Below are 23,188 nucleotides of genomic sequence, written 5' to 3'. Positions count from 1 at the left end.
GGTGTTCTGCCTGAGGTAGGAGCGTTTTCTGTCCTCGTCACTGCTATCACTCTGATATTATGCAGTATTTTAGCATTCTTTAATGCATACATAAAGCTCAAGCATAGCACCTTATTCTGTAACCATGACTAGTTAAGCATATCTGGAATAAAACAAACACTCAATTGTGATAAATGAATGAACTGGAAAGACCAAAATGTGAATTAGATAACATCTTAGATTACACTGTATATACTTTCATATATGTATATTTATAAATTTTATGGAACTTTGATTATTGCTTGTTAGTGAGGCTGGAAAAGAAAGTAAGTTGTTGGAAATGTAATCATATCTAAGTTTGTAGCAAGCCTACAGAAAAAAAGTTAACTCTGAAATTTTTATGACCTCTGCACATATTGCTGAGATACATGTATGATGTAATGATGTAAATATTATTTAAAGTTGAATTATGTAATCCTTTAAGCATTTTAGGATTCCTTGGGAAAAAATATTATATAGGCAAAGTAACTTTAAAGATTTTTTTTCTTTTTCTTCTTCATTAAAATTAAAAGTCATCTAGACACTTTATACAATACAGTTCAATTCAGTTCAATTCAATTCAGTTTTCTTTATATAGCAATAAATCACAACAAACACTCACCTCAAGGCTATATATTACCAGTCAATATCATCACATATGAGATTTTGTTACAGTAGATGAAAGAGTAATAAAATTCAAATTATTAATAATAATAAGTATAAAAAACTGAATTTGAAAAGGAAGATAAATGCAAAAATAAAAGAGCAGATGAATTTCTGCCACTCACACTATAAGGAGTTATTGCATGTAGGATAAAACTTTTCCTATGTCTGTCTTTGTGGCAGAGGAGCTGAATAAGTGTGTGTGTGTGTGTGAGAGAGATACACAAACTCGTTTGTAAGGATCCTCAAAAACATCTCCATGAATTCCTCATCTCATGACCTCAATGTGTCGAGCGGTCTGAGATATCGAGACTCCCCGAGTGCAGCTGTGGCCAAAAATGTCATAGTTTTGGCTCTTGGCCTTACCATCAACTATATCAATGGTACACTGATACACACCTTCAGAAAACACCAGGTCAGCGTCACCAGTTATTATTGTTGTTATTTTATTTTCATTATTGTGAAACTAGATCTAAATTTTACCAGTAGAAGATAAATGTATTAAAGTGAGATGAGCAGTTTCTTGTCTTGTCTTTCAGGTATTTTATTCGAACCCTCGTTACATCCTGTTCATCCACCTGGTGGTGAACGACATGATCCAGCTCACTACATCAATCACTCTGTTTGTTTTGACTTATGTCTTCTCTCAGATCAATGTTGCTTTCTGTTGCCTCATTATCACTTTGGTTATCTTCGCCACCTTCAATACTCCAATAAATTTAGCTGTCATGGCAGTGGAATGCTACATTGCTATTTGTTTACCACTGCAACACGCTGAGTTCTGTAGCATAGAAAGAACATACATGGCTTTAGGCTGGATCTGGGCTCTAAGCGCAATCTCAACAATGTCAGATGTCTTTATTATTCTGGCAACAGAGCCAGTAGAGTTATTTTATTCTACAATACAGTGTGAGAGGGATAACCTGTTTCGACATCCCGTCATTTTAAAAAAGAGAGAGGTTTCATACATAACTTGCCTAGCTGGTGTCTTGCTCACATTCCTCTACACATACTTCAGTATCTTTTTTGCTGCTAACGGAGCTAAACCAGCAGATAGAGATTCCAAGAAGGCCAGGAACACGATCCTGCTCCATGCTTTTCAGCTTCTGTTGTCTATACTAACCTATGTAGGTCCTGTGTTAACGCAGGCTCTGGTGCGCTGGTTCCCTAAACATTATCTAACAGTTATTTTTGTTTGCTATATCATAATACACATTCTCCCCAGGTTTGTTAGTCCTATTGTGTATGGACTACGAGACAAGATGTTTAAGCAGTATTTAAAAAAGTATCTTCTGTGTATAGTGAAAAGGGGCAAGTAACAGCCTGCACACTAAAGTAGAGTATGTTTTTATACCTGATAATGACCAACTCGCACTGTTTCTAGTTCTTCTTGGCATAGTTCATGTGAAACTATGTAAGAGTTTTGCAATACAGTGAACAATTACAATATCATCAATAAAATACAGAGACAGCCTAAATAATGGTTTGATGACCTTATTGACATTTAACCCAAAACTGTTTTGACACAAACCCTCTGTTTTTGATGAAATAAAAAAAGAGCTGATAGAATCAGCTAAAAAATTTATTTTATTATAAGATCTGTTAACTACCACATGATGTAATGTTTTCTCATTCATTGAGTTTATTACTGCTGTTACTTAATGCTGTTTGGTCAGGTGCAGCCTGCGTGTCTTCGTACTGTATGGTGCTACCACCATGTACCACTAAAGCGTCTGCATTAGGAGGCTGATGGAGGTGGCAGTGACATAACGAAGAGTTGCAAGCATGAAGTCCCATTTGGACCTTTGTGTTCTGTACTCTACATGTTTTGCATTTTCATCACTTCCTTTTTGGATTTAGGGATTAACAAATAAATTAACAAATACTAAAAACTGGCTGTGGCTCAGTAGGTACAGCAGGTCACCTACTGATTGGAAGGTCAGCAGTTCGATTCCTGGCTACTCCAGGCTACCAATGTATGTGCCAATGTATCCTTGGGCAAGATACTTAACCCCAAGTTGCTCTCCGACCGTCCCATCAGAGTATGAATGTGTGTGAGTGTTAGCTAATTAAAAAGCACTTAGCTTAGCAAACATGGAAGTGCTTGTATGAATGGGAGTGCATGGGTGAATGTAAAACGTGTTGTATAAGCGCTTTGAATGCTCATACTGAGTAGAAAAGTGCTATATAAGAACTAGTCCATTTACACTTAAAAGAATACTTAGTTATACAACATTTGACAACAATAAACCTACAGGTTGAAAAAAAGTTGGGAGTGAAAGAGCAGCTGCTAAAAGATTCTTCGTGTGTAACAGACATGCTTTGCAAATATTGGATACCCCCGGGGAACAGGTACATTTAAGGTGCACAGGCACACTGCATGAAAAGTGGGTTTTTCGACAGTTTCTTGTATGTAATACTGACGCGCGCCTTGAGTTTTAGGGCTCTCAGCAGGAGGCTTTGGCCAGAACAGTAAACTGTAGGGAAACTGCCGTGAACTCTCTGTGTCAGTGCTCCCTCAGCTCCCCCCTCTCCTCAGGTCTAGGGCAGGCTCTCATATGTAAAGGAGGTTTCTGTGAGTCATACAAATGCAAATCAACTACTCACCAGTGGTCACCAGTACTCACCAGTACTCACCAGTGGTCTACCCCTCCCAAGTTGTAACCAACATATTTTTATTTCTACAGCGAAACATTCAAACAAGACTAATCTCACAAGAAATCATTCTAATTTATTAATTTGAATGATCTAGTTGGAAATATATTTTTGGAAGTTTTCAGCTTTTGTCCCTTTTTCCAATAAGGCTGTGAGCTTCTGTCTGTGAGCTTCTGTCTGTGAGCTTCTGTCTGTGAGCCTTTGTCATGGAGTTTTTTGTGAACCCTGAACTTTAGTGACTGAGGGAGATAAATAAAGGCTATAACTTGATTTTGGTGACACTACAAGCATTATTTTCATTGAAAAGCATACTTAGTTTTCAGTCTAATTCACTGTAACAAAAAGTCTGTCACACCATCATCCTCTCCTGTGCAGTGGCTTCCCAGCTAGCATTGAACATTCAGACAACATCCCATGAACGCTGCTATAAACGTTCAGTGAATGTTCACATGCATTAATGACATTAAAGACTACCAAGGCAGATGGAATACGAAAATGTATAAACTTTTATTTTGCTATACATGGATGTACATAAGAGATATCAGCAAAACCTTCATGAGAAAACTGTAAATGTTAAAAGGTAAATAAAAAAAAAAATAAGGAAAATTTTAATGCAACAGTCACCTTCTCAGTTGTCCTGCTTAAACAGACAGTGGATGTGTGAACAACACATCTTCCAGCTCATAGGGGGTCATTTTGACTGTTGGGTTTTCTCTGTATTATTGTAGGGTCTTTACCCACAATACAAAGCGCCTTGAGGCGACTGTTTGTTGTGATTTGCTGCTATATAAATAAAATTGAATTCACTTGAAATGAAATGAATTTAATTTCCGTGTGGCAGCTTCCTCGCCTGTGATTGGACAATACAGATCACGTGCAGGATCACGCTGAAGGTCTGTAGGACCAATCAGTGCCTTCCTTCTCTTCCGTTCAAACTGAATGGCGGTTTTTGTCTACGCTGCTTTCCCGGTACGACAATGGAGGACGTCGTCTATATTTCAACACCCCAGAAGCTCCCGGTGAAAGCGGGCCTCTCTACCGGCCAGCCTCAACCAGCCCCGCTGCAGACGAGAAGACGCTGCTGGCTGCAGTGAGTGGGTTATCTCCTCAGTTACTCAAGTTTGTATGCGTGCAACTGAAAGACAACATGGCGTCTATTGTGTAGAGACTCGATGCTTTGGACTCTAACAAAGCCTCACCTACAGAAGGACTCGAGGAAAAGACGGCAGCACGATCCGAAAACTGCACTAAGACTTGGTCGTTTCTAAAACATAAATACTAAGAGTGGAGGAATGGTCACAGTAAGCTGACAGACGTATTGTGATTTGGTTTCTTATTTTTATTTCATCTTACAGGAAGCAGTTCCTGCACAACTCTGAATCCAATAAAAGCCGGTATGATCCTCTGCAGAGGTAAGAATCAGAAACAAAGCAGCAGTATTCAATGTGTGGAGGAGAGAAGAACTTCAAATGTTTTTACTCTTATTTATTTTCACGTTTTTTTCCACAGACTGTTCGCCTCACAACGCGAGTGGGTTTCTAATGCGTGGACAGTGATATAATTGTGTGTAAGTATCTTTTTTTGCCTGAATATTGTTTATGTATGCACTGTGTTTACACTGTGTTTATTTACAATGTACAAAAATGTTTTCCAGCTTCTTGTTAATCCTACAGACGGTTCGCCGCAGCTTCCGCTACAGTCAGCCTCACGGAAAAGGCGGCAGCCATTAAAAACTCTGCCCGGTGTCGTGCAAGAAGGAAGCCGGTAAGACGTATTGGATTGTTTTGTTGGTCTGCTGTATTTGTGTAGTTAGCTTGGAAATGCAGTTTTATTTTTGGAAAATATTACTTATTGTTTTTTTTAACTTTATATAAAATCTGGCTTCTTCTGAACAACCCAAAATGTCTATAAAAAGCAGTGGCGGCCGTGCATTTCACACCTAGGCCTTCAGTAGTGATCCGCCTGAATCACTCCACCCTCAATGACTATTTTATGGCTATAAAATCATCTTTTTATGCAGAAATGCAGTAGAAAGAGCTGTTGCATCGCAGATTGAGAGCTCATGTAGCCAGAATAAAATCATTTACCGAAGAAACAAACCCAAGGTGCACAAGTCTGCTTTTACTGCCGCTACAGCTGCGACACATATAAAAATGCATTGATAACAACCTCATAAAATTATTATTAAGAGAGAAACATTTTAGTCATCGTGACCCCGAAATGAAAGTTCCTGCCCCCCCCCCCAAAAAAAGCCAATCTAACAGTCTCTTTAAGATTTCCCTATTATTCTTCACCTTTACGTCGTGGAGCTCCGCTTCCCTGCGCACTTGCTCGCTCAGCTGATCCGCTCTGGTGTCCCCGAATGTTTTGCTTGTAAGTGTCCGGCAGTGCTTTGGTGTCTCGTTGCTGCCTCGGTTAGGCAAGTCAAATTTACAAACCCAGTGTGGCTCCAAACACCATGTCGAGCAGTGGCAAACAACAAGCACTCCCAGCAATACAATTTGCAGTGTTCCTCGGGGCCTGTGAGCCAGTGGTACCGCTCGTAATTAGTGGACTGAAAGTGGTGGACAAATCCTTTTCCCGGTTGTGACAGGCTTGCTAGCTTCGGAGTTGCCCGACCTTTCTTAATGATGTCCAGCTCTTCTTGAAAAGTCCGTCTTGGCTTTGGCAATAAATCTGCAACCAAATCCATTTCTTCTCCTCCTTCAGCCATTGTGGGTCGACAAAACAGCTATAAAATCAGCACAACCATATTTTTGCTTGTGCAGCTCGCTACAGATGCAGTTTGCTAGCTCTGGCTAGTACACTGACTATCCAATCAAAGTGTATGAATATGCTGACGTTACCGTACACCTGCTAGAGGGCCTCGGTGTTGCCAACTCATAATCTGATTGGTTGATCAAACTGTTTGATCGACACTTATTTTTGTGCTACGGGGCCCGCAGAACTGATTATGAAGGCCTCCAGGCAGATTTCTTTGACCCTGGGAACAAATGATGGTTGAAATGTGATTGGTTAAATGCTTTAATATGAAAATACACGTCTGGAAACAGCGCGACCACAGGAAAAGCTGTGAAACAAACCATTTGGAATAATTTAACAAGTATTGATGGACAAGATATAATTAACATCAGTCTGTGATTCAGATATTTTTTAGGCCAGCAGAGAAGGCCTTGCAGGCCCTGACGGCCCACCACTGCACTGCATCACCTTTTTATTAAAAAGGTGATGCAGTGAAGGTGAAAATAATTAACATTGAATGTTTATAGTTTTAGCAGCTGTAACATTTTGGGACCTAAAAGATAAAAAGTGTATAATCAGTTTAAAGGTGCCTCAAGGGTTAATGTCCAAAATCACTGAAGTACTTTTATCAGTGTTAAATTTTTTCAAAGTACTTGTTCATTTGTCTTTTATTCACAGGATGCAGGAGTTGGTACTTTGTCACATAACCATTGTTTTTGGTGACAAAGATGGGCTGATTAAATTTTTTTTTTTTTTTTTGCATTCAGGGTCTTATCTGCTATGTGTGCATTCAAAGTCAAGAGACTCAAACTTTCAGTGTAGTTTCCTGATTTTTCACAATATTTCATATAGTTTCATAATGACTTAATGTGTGCTCTGTGTCAACAGCTGCTGGAGGCGTGGACGAGTGACCTGGCAGTGAAGGAGGTTGCCTTCTGGGACGGTGTCACCACTGACCTCATGTTGGATGAGGAGGATGGCGTCTCAGAGGGCGTGTCGGGCTGGATTAAGACCCCAAGCTTCCCCAGCCAGGAGCTCAGTGACCTCTGAGCCAAACTGCAAGACAGACTAGAAGCTCACCCTAAATACAACGCTGTGCACCATAAGTGTTTGTATGCTGGACCATGCTCTGAGAGAAAGCCACCACCACATGGCCCAGAAGTAGCAAAGCATTATATGTCATAATGTTTTTGTTTTCTTTATATATATATAGATTATATGATGTGTGTATGTGCATATTGCTTTATAAATAAAACAAAAAAAAAATATTCAAACTTGTGCCTCACAATTTGTTTCTCTTAATTGAATTCCTTTTAGTTGAGGTTATTAGCATGGCATGAATACAACATAACATACAAGGTATATCACAGAAATAATAATTAAAAATAATTTTTATTACTGGGTTATTTATTAGGGAGGGGCTTACCCAGGCCTGTCTTTATAAAGGCCAATGGGGGGACAGATCTACCAACCAATCACATGTGAATACTGAATTGTGATGTCATTTTTATCATCCAATGACTGAGAAGCCACGTGGGTCTGTTGCCGCTGCTTCGGCTTGAGGTGCTGCTATTCATATGTAAAGTGGAGTCGTTAACACCTCCCGCGGGCCGGCTCCCCCCGTACCTCTACCCCCCGCTGCTTCTGGTGGTACGCAAACGACCATATCCGTCTCAGGCGAACGAATATGCGCTGCCCCGTATGCTGACGAAAGCTGATGATAACTAGGTGCGCCCGCGTCAGTATACGGGGACGGATATGCCTCTTTTCGTGCAGTGACAGTACAGTACAGTGAGGTAGACACTGACTACAGTCGAAGTCGAACAGTTCTATGAACAACTGGAGGAAGCAATCAAGACATGTCCCAAGAAAGACATCCTTAACTCCTAGGAACACTGGTCTGGAACAGTTGGAAAGTTCAGCGTAGGAGAAACAAATGAATTGGGCCTAAGACTGCTAGAATTTGCGCACAGCCATTAGCTCACTCTGGCTAATACCCTCTTCCTCCATAAACTATCCAGGAGAACAACTTTGCATGCACCAAATGGCCAGGTCCATAATCAAATCGACTTAATTCTGACTCCCTGCCAATACAAATCTAGCATCAACAAATCACACACTCAGACATATCCTGGCGCAGATATAGGCAGCGATCATGATCTAGTTCTCCTAGTCATGAAAATGAAGCTCAGGAAAAAATGTCCCACTCGAAATCCTCAGATCAAGTTCGATCTAGCAGAGCTACAGGCCTCCACGTCTCTAACCGTTTTTCTCCATTCGGCGACACACCCGCCGAGGAACAAACTCTGGTTATTGGTGACTCTGTTTTGAGAAACGTGAAGCTAGAGACACCGGCGACCATAGTCAAATGTCTTCCAGGGGCCAGAGCAGGCGACATTCATGGAAATTTGAAACTGCTGGCTAAGGCTAATCGTAGATTTGGTAAGATCGTTATTCACGTCGGCAGTAATGACACCCGGTTACGCCAATCGGAGGTCACTAAAATTAATATTGACTCGGTCTGTAACGTTGCAAAAACGATGTCGGACTCTGTAGTTTTCTCTGGGCCCCTCCCCAATCAGACCAGGAGCGACATGTTTAGCCGCATGTTCTCCTTGAATCGCTGGCTGGCTGAGTGGTGTCCAAAAAATGACGTGGGCTTCATAGATAATTGGCAAAGTTTCTGGGGAAAACCTGGTCTTGTTAGGAGAGACGGCATCCATCCCACTTTGGATGGAGCAGCTCTCATTTCTAGAAATCTGGCCAAATTTATTAACCCTCCTAAAAACTGACTACCCAGGGTTGAGACCAGGAAGCAGAGTTGCAGTCTTACACGCCTCTCTGCAGCTTCTCTCCTCCTGCCATCCCCCCAAAACCCCATCCCCATAGAGTCGGTGCTGCTCCCAGACCACCAAAAACCAAAGCTAAAATCAGCAAAAAGCTATTTAAGCATAAAAATTCAAAAACAATAAATAATACAGCTTCATCAACTGCACCAAAAAATAAAACAATTAAATGTGGATTGTTAAACATTAGGTCTCTCTCTTCCAAGTCCCTATTAGTAAATGATTTAATAATTGATCAACGTATTGATTTATTCTGCCTTACAGAAACCTGGTTACAGCAGGATGAATATGTTAGTTTAAATGAATCAACACCCCCGAGTCACAGTAACTGTCAGAATGCTCGAAGCACAGGTCGAGGAGGAGGATTAGCTGCAATCTTCAATTCCAGCTTATTAATTAATCAAAGACCCAGACAAAGTTTTCATTCTTTTGAAAGCCTGACTCTTAGTCTTGTCCATCCTAATTGGGAAAATCAAAAAGCTGTTTTATTTGTTATTATCTATCGTCCACCTGGTCCCTACTCAGAGTTTCTGTCTGATTTCTCAGACTTTTTATCTGATTTAGTGCTCAGTTCAGATAAAATAATTATAGTTGGTGATTTTAACATCCATGTAGATGCTGAGAATGACAGCCTCAACACTGCATTTAATCTATTGTTAGATTCAATTGGCTTCTCTCAAAATGTAAAGGAGCCCACCCACCACTTTAATCATACTCTGGATCTTGTCCTAACATATGGCATAGAAACTGAAGACCTAACAGTATTCCCTGAAAGCCCCCTCCTGTCTGATCATTTCTTAGTAACATTTACATTTACTTTAATGGATTACACAGCAGTGGGGAATAAGTTTTATTACAGTAGAAGTCTTTCTGAAAGTGCTGTAACTAAGTTTAAGGATCTAATTCCTTCATTGTTATGCTCTTCAGTGCCAACACAGTGCAGAGCAGCTACCTAACCTCTGCTCCCAGTGAGGTCGATTATCTCGTCAATAGTTTTACAACCTCACTGCGTATAACTTTGGATACTGTGGCTCCTCTGAAAAGGAAAGCTTCAAATCAGAAGTGCCTGACTCCGTGGTATAATTCACAAACGCACAGCTTAAAGCAGATAACCCGAAAGCTGGAGAGGGAATGGCGTCTCACTAAATTAGAAGATGCTCATTTAGCCTGGAAAAAGAATTTGTTGCTCTATAAAAAAGCCCTCCGTAAAGCTAGGACATCTTACTATTCATCATTAATTGAAGAAAATAAGAACAACCCCAGGTTTGTTTTCAGCACTGTAGCCAGGCTGACAAAGAGTCAGAGCTCTGTAGAGCCGAGTATTCCTTTCACGTTAACTAGTAGTGACTTCATGGATTTCTTTACAAATAACATTTTAGACATTCGAGAAAAAATTATTCATAACCATCTCAAAGATTATTCTTCATGTTCGGCTGCTTTCAGCACTGCTGGTATTTGTTTAGACTCTTTTGCTCCAGTTGATCTTTCAGAGTTAACTTCAATAGTTACTTCCTCCAAACCAGCAACATGTTTGTTAGATCCCATTCCTACTAGACTGTTCAAAGAAGTCTTTCCAATTATTGATGCTTCAATCTTAAAAATGATCAATCAGTCTTTATTAGTTGGCTATGTACCACAGACCTTCAAGGTGGCTGTAATTAAACCTCTGCTTAAAAAGCCATCACTTGACCCAGCTGTCTTAGCTAATTATAGGCCAATCTCCAACCTTCCTTTTCTCTCAAAGATTCTTGAAAGAGTAGTTGTAAAACAGCTAACTGATCATCTGCAGAGGAACGGTTTATTTGAAGAGTTTCAGTCAGGTTTCAGAATTCATCACAGTACAGAAACAGCATTAGTGAAGGTTACAAATGATCTTCTTACAGCCTCTGACACTGGACTCATCTCTGTTCTTGTCCTGTTGGACCTCAGTGCAGCTTTGATACTGTTGACCATAACATTTTATTACAGAGATTAGAGCTTGCTATAGGTATTAAAGGTACTGCACTGCAGTGGTTTGAATCATATTTATCTCATAGACTCCAATTTGTTCATGTAAATGGGGAGTCTTCTTCACACACTAAGGTTAATTATGGAGTTCCACAGGGTTCTGTGCTAGGACCAATTTTATTTACATTATACATGCTTCCCTTAGGCAGTATTATTAGAAAGCACTGCATCAATTTTCATTGTTATGCAGATGATACTCAGCTTTACCTATCAATGAAGCCAGATGACACACATCAATTAATTAAACTGCAGGAATGTCTTAAAGACATTAAGGCCTGGATGACCTCTAATTTCCTGCTTCTAAACTCAGATAAAACTGAAATTCTTGTTCTCGGCCCCACAAATCTTAGAAATATGGTGTCTAATCAGATACTTACTCTGGATGGCATTACTTTGGCCTCCAGTAACACTGTGAGAAATCTTGGAGTCATTTTTGACCAGGATATGTCCTTCAATGCACATATTAAACAAATATGTAGGACCGCTTTTTTGCATTTGCGCAATATTTCTAAAATTAGAAACATCCTTTCTCAGAGTGATGCTGAAAAGCTCATTCATGCATTTATTACTTCTAGGCTGGATTATTGTAATTCATTATTATCAGGCTGTCCTAAAAGCTCCCTGAAAAGCCTTCAGCTGATCCAAAATGCTGCAGCTAGAGTACTGACAGGGACTAGAAAGAGAGAGCAGATTTCTCCCATATTGGCTTCTCTTCATTGGCTCCCTGTTAAATCTAGAATAGAATTTAAAATCCTTCTCCTCACATACAAGGTCTTGAATAATCAGGCACCATCTTATCTCAAAGACCTCATAGTACCATATCACCCCAACAGAGCACTTCGCTCTCAGACTGCTGGCTTACTGGTGGTTCCTAGGATACTTAAGAGTAGAATGGGAGGCAGAGCCTTCAGCTTTCAGGCGCCTCTTCTGTGGAACCAGCTTCCAGCTTGGATTCGGGAGACAGACACCCTCTCTATTTTTAGGATTAGGCTTAAAACTTTCCTTTATGATAAAGCTTATAGTTAGGGCTGGATCAGGTGACCCTGAACCATCCCTTAGTTATGCTGCTATAGGCCTAGTCTGCTGGGGGATTCACATAATGCACTGTTTCTCATTCACCTTATTTACTTTGTTTATACTCCACTCTGCATTTAATCATTAATTGATATTAATCTCTGGCTCTCTTCCACAGCATGTCTTTCTCTCCCCTCAGCCCAACTGGTCGCGGCAGATGACCCCCCCTCCCTGAGCCTGGTTCTGCTGGAGGTTTCTTCCTGTTAAAAGGGAGTTTTTCCTTTCCACTGTCGCCAAGTGCTTGCTTAATAGGGGTCGTTTTGACTGTTGGGTTTTCTCTGTATTATTGTAGGGTCTTTACCCACAATACAAAGCGCCTTGAGGCGACAGTTTGTTGTGATTTGGCGCTATATAAATAAAATTGAATTGAATTGAATTCAAAGTAGCTTCAGCTTTCCAAGCCAACTTGGGGGGAAGACTTGCAGAACTGAACCTCCAGGACAATGACATCAATGTGCTTGTTGGAAGCTTCAAGGATGCCATTTTGGAGACTGCTGAAGAAGTGCTGGGAAGAGCGAGGAAACAGAAACTTCCCTGGGTCTCCAACACCATTCTAGACCTCTGTGATAGATGCAGGGCTCTGAAAGGAACCAAACATACAAGCCCAGAGGCAGCAGAGCAGTACCGATGGGCAAGTAAGCCCAAGGAACACTGGATTTCCCAACAGTGTGATCAGATCGAAAAGGGCATGAAAGACGGTAGCAGCAAAGAAGCCTATCGCACATTAAAGGCCTTAGTAAAATCAAGTCGGAATTGAATGCCTTTCATTGAAAGTCAAGAGGGGGAGCTGCTGACAGAACAAGCAGCAGTCTTAGAGAGATATACTGAGTACTGCAAGGACCTGTATAACTACCCAGTCACTCCGGACGTCACACTACTAGACAAGGACAGAAGCACACTGATTTGCCAGTTCTGAAAGAAGAGGTGGAACATGCAGTACAGGTTTAAAATGGGGGAAGTCACCAGGGCCAGATAATATTCCAGCTGAATTTCCAAAACATGGTGGAGACAGTCAGGATCCTTACTACAACATGTCAGAGGATTTGGGCGTTCAAAGAATGGCCAGAAGAATGGACCCAGTCCCTCATCATTCCACTGCCAAAGAAAGGAAATCTTCCTCAATACCAGAGCTACAGGACAATAAGCCTTATTAGCCATTCAAGCAAGGTCATGCTCAAAATAATTCTGCAGAGACTGACAAGCCAAGCCGAGGGCATCTTGGCTGAAGAACAAGCTGGCTTTCAAGCTGGACGCAGCACTGTGGATCAGGTCTTCAATTCCAGACTGCTCATCAAAAAACACCTTGAACTTCAAAAGGACCTCTATCATAACTTCATAGATTTCTAGACAGTATTCGATCAAGTCTGGCACAAAGGCCTGTAGAAAGTCTTTCGTGACTTCTTAATTGAGGAAGGGTGAGTCCAGGTGATCCAGATGCTCTAGCATAGTGCAAACAGTGCTGTTCTCCTACCCAAGTAGGAGAATTCTTCAAGACCACAGTAGGTGTCAGACAAGGCTGCTTGCTGTCCCCAGTGCTCTTCAATCTATATCTCAAGAGCATCATGAGAGAGGCACTTGAGGGGCACCATTCATTGGTGGTCGTCCACTTTGCAATCTTCGTTTTGCAGACGACATCGACTTGATGGGAGGCAGCAACCAAGAACTCCAGATGCTAACAGACAAACTGGTAGACAGAGCAGAAGCATATGGCATGGAAGTAAGCTCAGACAATAGCAAAGTAACGGTGAACAGCAATGACAACAACAGTGTCAACATTGCAATGTATGGAAAACAGCCAGAAGAGGCCGAGGGATTCAAGTACTTTGGTTCAACTATAACCAAAGATGATAGATGCACTGCAGAGATAAAAAGCAGGATTGCAATCGCCACATCAGCCATGTCAGGTCTCAGCAAGATATGGCGAGCTAAAGAGATAAGCTTCAAGACCAAACTCAAGCTCTATAAGTCTCTAGTTCTATCCATTTTCCTGTATGGGTGTGAAAGCTGGACTCTGACAGCCGAGACTGGGAAGAGTATACAAGCGTTCAAAATGAAGAGCTACTGCAGGCTTCTTGGCATCTCATGGATGGAACATAAGACCAAGGACTATGTCAGAGGACAAGCCACCACCATAGCAGGACTTCAAAAACATCTTCTCTCAGTGGTGAAAAGACGGAAGCTTCAGTGGTTTGGACATGACTCCTTGTCCTCCTAAATCCTCCAGGGAACAGTCAAACGACGAGGACAACGAGGCTGACCACAAAAATCCTGGACAGATGATGTCAAGGCCTGGACTGGTCAGGGTATGAACAGCCTCCTGCATGAAGACAGACCAAAGTGGAGAAAGACAGTAACGAGAGCATTTTTTTCTTTCCCTCCTGTTCTCGACGGAACAGTCGCATCTTTCTCTCTCTCTCTTGCCCTCCCCTTCCAAACCCACTCTGCTGCTTGCTGTGAGTGCCTCGCTTAGGTGGGAGTTAGGTCCTGACTCCACAATGTCCTGACCCTCTCGTCTTCTGTTGGCATCTCCATCCCTACCCCTCCCGCCCCACCATGTTGCTATCCCAGGCTTTGAATGTGTGATATGCTTTTGCTGAGGTGTTTAATTGGAACCTTGTAAGGTGCTCATTATGAGCACAGTACAAGATTTTTAACCTAGGTGTAACGGAGTTAAGAATGCACCACAATATTATTTAATTTCTTCTCTAATGCTGTATTTTATTTTTCAATATATATGCGAATTTTATTGATGTTGTATTTTATTTTGAAAAACCGGAAGTGCGCTACGCTCCCGTGAACGTTGGGTCGCTTTACTTTCTCCCTCACAACACTGTGGTGACTGGTGAGGGTAAGTTTTGTTGTGGCTCTTTCATATGTTTTGTTTATTTATTCAATGTAATAGCTTCATCCTCACACTGACTGATGTTGTTAAGAAAAGTTTTAAGATGTATTTGTATCGTTTTGATTACTTTGGTGTGTTGATGTGAGTTTTAAGGATGTTTTTATCTAGCTTTTATTTCAGTTAGCTAACGGCTGCAGCTAGCAGAGCATGGCTGCTGTGGTACTCCGAATAGAGCAGCCATTTTATAGTGCCATTTATTTTTATAGGGAGCCAATAAACACACCGGGCATTGGTGATGATTATTTCATCACCAATGCCCGGTGTGATTAATTTTGTTGTATGTATGATGATTAATTTCGTTGTATGTATAATGACAATAAATTCTATTCTATTCTAATATTCTATCTGCCATGACATAGACAGCTATGTTAGGATCTCTCATGTCTTCCTACGACCGCAATGGTGGTTATGGAAGGAATGATGAATGATGAGTCACATAATGTGGCCAAAAGCACACTTACTGAAGTAACACACACACACACACACACACCCCACACACACACATGCACACATACACACACAAACACACAGCCATAAAACGACTGACGATGAGCATTTACTGTCACATCCACCTGACCTCCTAGGTGAATGCTGTGTGAGACCATAACCAGGTGAGCACCTGTTCTTTGTGTTTTTCTGTGTATAAACACACAATATTATATTTTGTGGTTATTTTTATTGTAACAAATTTTGAATATTCTGTTCACTAGATTTGTTTTAGACATTATCAACCATTGCATTGGCATTGCAAGAACATCATGTGTATAAACAAACATTTCTGGATCTTCTTTTATTCACTCTGATCAAATGTGAAATATATGTTTGCACTTAGAAATTTTTTGGTCTAGTAACTGTTATTGGACATCCAGCAAAAATGTCAAGAACCTGATGAATAATGTTTCCAGGTTTCAAGGACACTTTTCAGACGTCTCAAGAACCTTTCAAATGCTGGCATGAATTCGACAACAGTGGTGTATCGGGACTCCTTAAGCACAGCTATTGTCAAGAATCTGATTACTGTGGTTCTCTCTGTCTCCATTGTCTATGTCAACAGTACTTTAGTGCACACATTCAAAAAACATGAGGTCTGTATTTTCTTCATTTCTGACATTAAATTTGCATGAATTCATTATGTATATTTGGAATGCATGTAGGATAGAGTATAATGTGATGCGATGCTGCACCATTTCCATAATTTGCCTTTTATGCTCTAAACCAGGGGTGGGCAATTCCAGGCCTCGAGGGCCGGTGTCCTGCAGGTTTTAGATGTGTCCCTGATCCAACACACCTGAATCAAATGGCTGAATTACCTCCTCAGTATGCAGTCAAGTTCTCCAGAGTCCTGCTAATGACTTCTATATTTGACTCAGGTGTGTTGAAGCAGAGACACATCTAAAACCTGCAGAACACCGGACCTCGAGGCCTGGAGTTGCCCACCCCTGCTCTAAACAGTCTTCTCCTTCTCTTCAGGTTTTCAACACAAATCCTCGTTATATCCTGTACATTCATCTGGTTATCAATGATATTCTCCTGCTGAGCCTGTTCACCCTCATTCAAGTTATCAGTTACATTATGTTCACTCTCCATGTCCCCTTTTGCATAATTTTGCTGTTGACAGTCATAATTTGCAATCTCAACAATCCACTGACACTCGCTGTAATGGCAGTAGAGTGTTATGTTGCTATATGCTTCCCTCTCCAGCACCCACAGATCTGTACAGTCAAAAATGTAACTGTTGTGATCCTAGTGATATGGCTGCTAAGTTCACTTGTAATTCTGCCAGATTTATTTACCATCTTGGTAACAGAATCCAAAGATTTCTTTAATTCCAGAGTTTTCTGTCTTAGAGGATCTATTTTCAGACATCCCGAGCTAGAAAAAAAAAAGGATGCATCCAACATTGTATTGCTGGTTATTGTTTGGCTCACACTTTTATATACATATTTCAGAATCCTTTTCACTGCACAGACAGCTACTGCAAATGCCAAGAAAGCAAGAAACACAGTGCTGCTCCATGGCTTCCAGCTGCTGCTGTGTATGCTCACCTACGTGTATGATTTAATGCTTAATGGTTTGACAAACTTGTTCCCAAAAGAAGTACTGACCATTCGCTACACAGTCTCAGTATTTGTTCAGATTCTGCCTCGACTCATCAGTCCAATTGTTTACGGGATACGAGATAAGACATTCAGAAAATACCTGAAAAGATACCTGTTATACACTCCAAAGGCAAACATTCATCCACAGACAACTCAGACAAGACCAAAGCAATGTTACTAGCTTCTTTACATTTAAATGGCTGAGGTTCATTAATCTTCATTTTTGTTGTTGTTTTTTCGTCTGGATAGACACCAATTAAAGATAGCACTGAAATATATTTCTTACGTCACTCTATTCCTAAAATGTTGTTTTTCTCAACTGCCATCTCACTGAAACCAGGTTATACAAAGAAGTTATGATTTTTATATACATACACAGTGGCTTGCAAAAGTATTCACCCCCTTGAACTTTTCCATATTTTGTCACATTACAACCACAAACATAAATATATTTCACTGGAATTTAATGTGAAAGACCAACACAAAATGGTATACATACCCTAAAATACTTGCAGCTGTAACTGTAGCAAAAGGTGGTTCCACAAAGTATTGACACACCACACTTTTCAGTTTTTTATTTGTAAAAAATGTTTTGAATCATGTATAATTTTCTTTCCACTTCACAAATGTATACCACTTTGTGTGTATATATATATACACTGTATATATATACAGTGGCTTGCAAAAGTATTCATACCCCTTGAACTGTTCCATATTTTGTTGGGTTTTTTATATATATATATATATATATATATATATATATATATATATATATATATATATATATATATATATATAAATATTAGGGGTGGGACTTTAACGCGTTAATTTCGATTAATTAATTACAGGGAAATTAACGCGTTAAAATTTTTAACGCATTTTAATCGCACTTTGCACCGTGGAACGTTTCTCAGTGCACGAGTTCCAGGCATACAGATTATATCGACGCACAATGTCCAAATTAGGGGCCGCATCCTGCGAAGGACCCGGCCCACGTCTTTCGCAGCCCACGAACGCCACAAAGGCCGGAAGTGAGCAGCTAGCCTTCATATCAGCTGCCGTCACCTCTGCGTAGCTCATGTCGCCTAGCAACCGTGAGTGCGAAGCACAGCTGTGTAAAAACAGCTGTTAAACGGAGAACGAACTTTTTCTCTTTTTTGTGGTTTAATTTTAAGTCTTTAATTCAAAATAAGCTGTTAAAACAAGCATAACACATTTCAACATCAAGGAATACAGCTGAGAGAATGATTAATTTCCAACTATAACAAGTGAGACATTAATGTTGAATAAAACTATCCAGTTATGATGCTTAACTTTAATGTCAGGAGTTTATCACAGGAGCACTTCCACCCTTCATTGGTCTGTGTAGTAGACTGGTGGGAAAATAAACAAAATTTTGAAGTTTAAGCTTATGTATATTGCTTCATTCATCAACCAAACTTAAATTAATATTTATCATGTTAAATATTGAAATGCGATTAAAATGCGATTAATTTCGATTAATTAATTACAAAGCTTGTAGTTAATTCGATTAATTTTTTTAATCGAGTCCCACCCCTAATAAATATATATATATAAAAAAACCCCAGTTGAGGTCACTGGCCCAAATGTTCCAATTACCATGGGACCACTGTTACCGTCAACTTTCACATTCTCAAGCTGTTGCCATCACTTGGTATTGCAACATCTATCACTACGACCTTCTTCCTTTGTTTGTCCACCACTACGATGCTCGGTTGGTTAGCCACCACAAGTTTGTCTGTGTCTGGAAGTCCCACAGGATCTTAGCTCTGTTATTCTCAACCACCCTTTTTGACCTTGAGACTTCCAGGTCATAATTGGCACAGATCTTGCTGTATTCTATGCCGCCTATAACCCAGTAGCTGGCATAGTATATAAGAACATCTGTATAGTATGCCGGCCATAACCAAGTCGCCGGAACAGTATACACAAACACCTATATTCTATGCTGGCCACTGGTTATGTTGTTCCATGTATGCCCTGCCTGCTAGCATCTTGCACCCTGCTGTTATATGCTGGATTGTCTCAGGGGCATCTCTGCACAGCCTGCGCCTGGTGTGGTAGACCCCAGCCTCTATCGATCTTGTGCTCAGAACATGTTCCTGTGCTGCCATGATTAGCGCTTCTTTGCTGTCTGTCAGTCCAGAATTGTCCATCCATTGGTAGGATTTCTCTATATCAACCTCTTCTTCAATCTGCCGGCGGTACATGCCGTGCAGAGGCCTGTCCTTCCATGATGGTTCCTGCTCTTTCTCCTCTTCTTTCTCGGATTTCTGCTGCCTGAGGTACTCACTAAGCACATGATCCTTTGTGGCCATCTTCCTGATGTGTTCATGGATCTTTGTTCCTTCATCTAGGATAGTGGTTCTAACAGTCACTAGTCCTTGCCCTCCTTCCTTCTGCTTAGCGTACAGTCTCCGGATGCTGGATGTGGGGTGAAACCCTCCATGCATGGTAAGGAGCTTTCTTGTCTTGATGTCAGTGGCTTCTAGCTCCTTCTTTGGCCAGCTTATTATCCCAGCAAGGTATCTGACAACTGGCAGGGCATAGTCGTTGATTGCCTGGATCTTGTTTTTCACATTCATCTGACTCTTCACAACTTGCCTTACTCTCTGCAGGTACTTGGATGTTGCAGCTTTCCTAGTGGCCCCTTCATGCTTCCCATTCTCCCATGGGATTCCAAGGTACTTGTAGATGTCTTCAGTGTCTTCAGTGTTTCCTTCTGGTTGTGCAATCCCCTCAGTTCTGACTAACTTCCCTCACTTTGTTACCCTCAGACTACACTTCTCCAGTCCAGATGACATTCCAATGTCATTGATGTAGATCCTAGTGGTGTAGATCAGTGAATCAATATCTCGTTCACTTCTGGCATACAGTGTGATGTCATCCATGTAGAGGAGGTGGCGATATTTGCTCCATGCCGTAGACAGTATCTGTATCCAGTCTTATTAATGATCTAGCTGAGGGGGTTCAGGCCTCTGCAGAACAGCAGTAGGGACAGAGCATCTCCTTAGTAAATCCCACACTTGATGGTGACTTGTGCAATTGATTTGAAGTTGGCCTCTAGTGTTGTTCTCCACATTCCCATTGAGTTTTTGATGAAGCCTCTTAGTCTTTGGACATCTGTCACCTCCTCTAAATGGATGAAATCAAGCTGTATGCCAGGAGTGAACAGGAAAGCTGCAATGTACAAGTACTGCATGCTGTCCCACAAGGAAGGACCTGAATTCTGATAGATGCTGGGGAAGACCTTCTCTCTGTAAGTCCCACCACAGGAAATGCAGCAGTGATTTGTCTTCCGACATTAGTTCCACATGGTGGTACTAATTGGATCAGTGTGGTCCCAGAAGCACAGTAAGACTCAGAAGTGTAAAACCCAAGCTTGGTCCAGGCAAGAGGAGCTTGTTATGGTTCTCTCCCTGGTACCTAAATGAGCAGTTGAAAACCAACCTGTTCTTCCCATTATGTTGGACCAAGTGAATATATGACATTTCCATTTGGTGGAATCTTTACCACATACTCTGATTGTTCCAACTTCTGTACCTCTTTGCCAAGTCTCTAGCAGCATGGTGTCTTCTCCTGTCCCTCCTGCATTTTTTTGCTCTGTGTCAGGTGTTTAGTTAATCCTCAACCTTCTTCAGCACTAATGGTACTTGTAATAAATATAGCCTCTTTGTAGCTTTAGAGGCGAGGCTAAGTGAATTTGAGACTCTCCTCCAAACCCTGGAAAATCCTGCAGGTAGCCAGGCCCCTGTAGTTGGTGCAGACCAAGGTAGCTTAGCCACCGTTAGATCTCCCCCAGCAGATTGTCCTGAGCATCCAGGAAATCAGACTGGCTGGGTGTCTGTGAGGAGGAAGCATAGTCTTAAACAGAAGCACCTGGTACACCACCAACCCGCTCACATTTCTAACCATTTTTTCCCCACTCTGTGACACACCCGCCAAGGAACAAACTCTGGTTATTGGCGACTTTGGTTTAAGATCACAGCACTGAAGAGGAACACGCACATCCAAAAAAGTTCAGAAGGGGGCAGAAACAAAAGCGAAAACTGAGCAAAAAGAGAGTCTGCACACTAGAAAAGCTCCTGGAAGAAAAATTTAATAACAAAGCCTCGAGAAAGTGATGTTTCAGGCACAACTGCCCTTCTTCAGACTTAACAATCACAGGTTGCAACAAACATTTTATACCGCACCCCCCCCCCCCCCCCCCCCCCCCCCACACACACACACACACAAACACTCATTGTGAGGTCATGTGGTAAAGAGTGCCAATTGTCCAAATAAGAATAGGCATGACAATTACGACATCTAATCATACATAAGTCAGAAATCGGAAAAGTAGTCAAGGCAAAAATAAATAAATAAATAAACAATTATCTACACTTGTATACAAAAAATGCCTGTGTTTTGAGAATCATTAATCTAGAGAGACCAGTAACCACAGTCGAATGTCTTCAAGGGGCTAGGGCATCTTACTGTTTATCACTAGTAGGCCTCCTTCTGTGCCCTAAGAGTTTGTGGTGGTACGACTAGAACAGCATTCTTGTTGGTCTATAATTAGCTTAAACAGCTGAGTCAACTGATGGCTTTTTAACTAATGGTTTAATTACTGCCCATGTGACGATGCGGTCAAGGTTTCTCTTCATATGTAGAGACAACGCCACCTGGGGAAATTTCACCCCCCAGGAAATATTAGGTTTATAAAGAAATTGATTCAAAATTAGTATCAGAAATTACACAGGCTTGAATAAACACACCAGGACAAGAAATGGTTCAATTGTCAAAAAAAAAAGGAATACTTTATTAAAACAATACCATTTAAAGGCTGAACATAATAACATAAGGTGTCTGGGCTGTAGTGCTAATTGTGGACCAGCAGAGGAACTCAAAATAAAAAAATCAAGAGGCTGGGCTGGACTTACCGGTAACTGGGGGCCCTCACAAAAGGGGATAGAAACAAACAAAACGCACAACACCACAGCTACACCTGGAGTGCTGCACAACAACAAAATGTGAGCAGAAGGAGAGGGGGGACCCACCACCTGGGGAGTGGGCCACTCTGCCACTGGCTCGTCCTCCACAGCACGTCCAATAATAAAATAAAAAAAAAAAAAAAAACACAATTAGGAATTTGCACAACTGGATACTACAATTATAAAATAACTCAGTGGTTAACAGCCACACCAATAAAATACAAAAATTAACTAAAACCCAAGATGTCTAGTAGGCACACACACACACACACACAGTTAAAAAAAACACCAAAAATGCACAAACACTTAAACTGCTCAGGATAAAAATCATCAATATATATCTGCCACTCAGGGGAATAATAGCCACAATTCCACCAGAATTAGTCCCTGAAATGGTTGGAATACCACTTGTGGTCGCACTTAATACTTCAACCTGACCAGGCCTCATCAGGACTCATAGACCCAGAGGCACTGGAATGAGGCAATTTTGGACGCTCAGGTGCTCAGTGGAGGTGAGACTGCGGGTTGGAGTGGAGCAGAACAATCCTCCACATGCACAATAATAATTTTATGAGGTCTAATAGACATATTGATGGTTTGGAGAACATAACAATTGACGTTAACTCAGAAAGATCAATCGGAGCAAGAGAGGCTAAACAAATACCAGCAGTGCTGAAAGCAGCCAAACATGAAGATAAATCTTTGAGATGGTAATGAATGATAATATTTTTTTCTAATGGTTAAAAATATATTTATGAAGAAATCCGTAAAGTCACTACATGTCATGTCGGGTGCTGTGATAGGCAGAGGTGGACCTAGAAGCAGGACTCAAGGCAAAGAAAACAAAAAGGGCCACATAGTCTAAACATTAACAAGAAATAAACAAAAAGCGGCGGCACCAGGCCGGAAAAACAGTCCAAACACAAAACGGGCGACGAGGCAAAACAGTTCAGGGTGGCTGTGGGGAAGCTAGGAGAGCAGACTGGGGCTGCTTGGATGCTGGGGCAGCTGACTGGGGAGCTGACTGTGACTGGAGGGCGGTTGGAGCTACAGCTGACTGAGGTGTGGACGGTGGTTGCTTGGAGGCTGTTGCAGCCGTCTGAGACGGAAACTGTGGTTGCTTGGAGGCTGCTGCAGCCAGGGTGGACTTGGCTGGGCCGCTTTAGAACGGCAAGGACGTGGACGTGG

General features: G+C 41.3%; 2 protein-coding genes across 2 annotated transcripts; both read left to right on the top strand.

Annotated features, from left to right (window-relative positions):
• Positions 1-940: 940 nt before the first annotated feature.
• LOC115777835 (odorant receptor 131-2-like) lies at positions 941-13,352 on the top strand. Its single transcript, XM_030725837.1, has 4 exons — positions 941-1,096; positions 1,221-1,992; positions 4,341-4,381; positions 13,197-13,352. The coding sequence occupies exons 1-4, from the start codon at positions 941-943 to the stop codon at positions 13,350-13,352; spliced, it is 1,125 nt and encodes a 374-aa protein (XP_030581697.1).
• Positions 13,353-15,851: 2,499 nt separating this feature from the next.
• LOC115777834 (odorant receptor 131-2-like) lies at positions 15,852-17,187 on the top strand. Its single transcript, XM_030725836.1, has 2 exons — positions 15,852-15,992; positions 16,378-17,187. The coding sequence occupies exons 1-2, from the start codon at positions 15,861-15,863 to the stop codon at positions 17,185-17,187; spliced, it is 942 nt and encodes a 313-aa protein (XP_030581696.1). The 5' UTR covers positions 15,852-15,860.
• The last annotated feature ends 6,001 nt before the right edge of the window (positions 17,188-23,188 follow it).

Source organism: Archocentrus centrarchus, unplaced genomic scaffold (assembly GCF_007364275.1).
Source record: "Archocentrus centrarchus isolate MPI-CPG fArcCen1 unplaced genomic scaffold, fArcCen1 scaffold_80_ctg1, whole genome shotgun sequence".
In the NCBI taxonomy this organism is placed as follows: domain Eukaryota; kingdom Metazoa; phylum Chordata; class Actinopteri; order Cichliformes; family Cichlidae; genus Archocentrus; species Archocentrus centrarchus.
The sequence above is the reverse complement of the archived record's forward strand: the minus strand, read 5'-3'. Positions and strand labels throughout refer to the sequence as shown.

Excerpts from the sequence above, each read along its gene's own strand:
- LOC115777834 (XM_030725836.1), top strand. The coding sequence starts at position 15,861 with ATGAATTCGACAACAGTGGTGTATCGGGACTCCTTAAGCACAGCTATT. Across the intron at positions 15,993-16,377 it reads ACACATTCAAAAAACATGAG|GTTTTCAACACAAATCCTCG; the intron begins GTCTGTATTTTC and ends CCTTCTCTTCAG.
- LOC115777835 (XM_030725837.1), top strand. The coding sequence starts at position 941 with ATGAATTCCTCATCTCATGACCTCAATGTGTCGAGCGGTCTGAGATAT. Across the intron at positions 1,097-1,220 it reads ACACCTTCAGAAAACACCAG|GTATTTTATTCGAACCCTCG; the intron begins GTCAGCGTCACC and ends CTTGTCTTTCAG. Across the intron at positions 4,382-13,196 it reads GCGGGCCTCTCTACCGGCCA|AGACTGACAAGCCAAGCCGA; the intron begins GCCTCAACCAGC and ends ATAATTCTGCAG.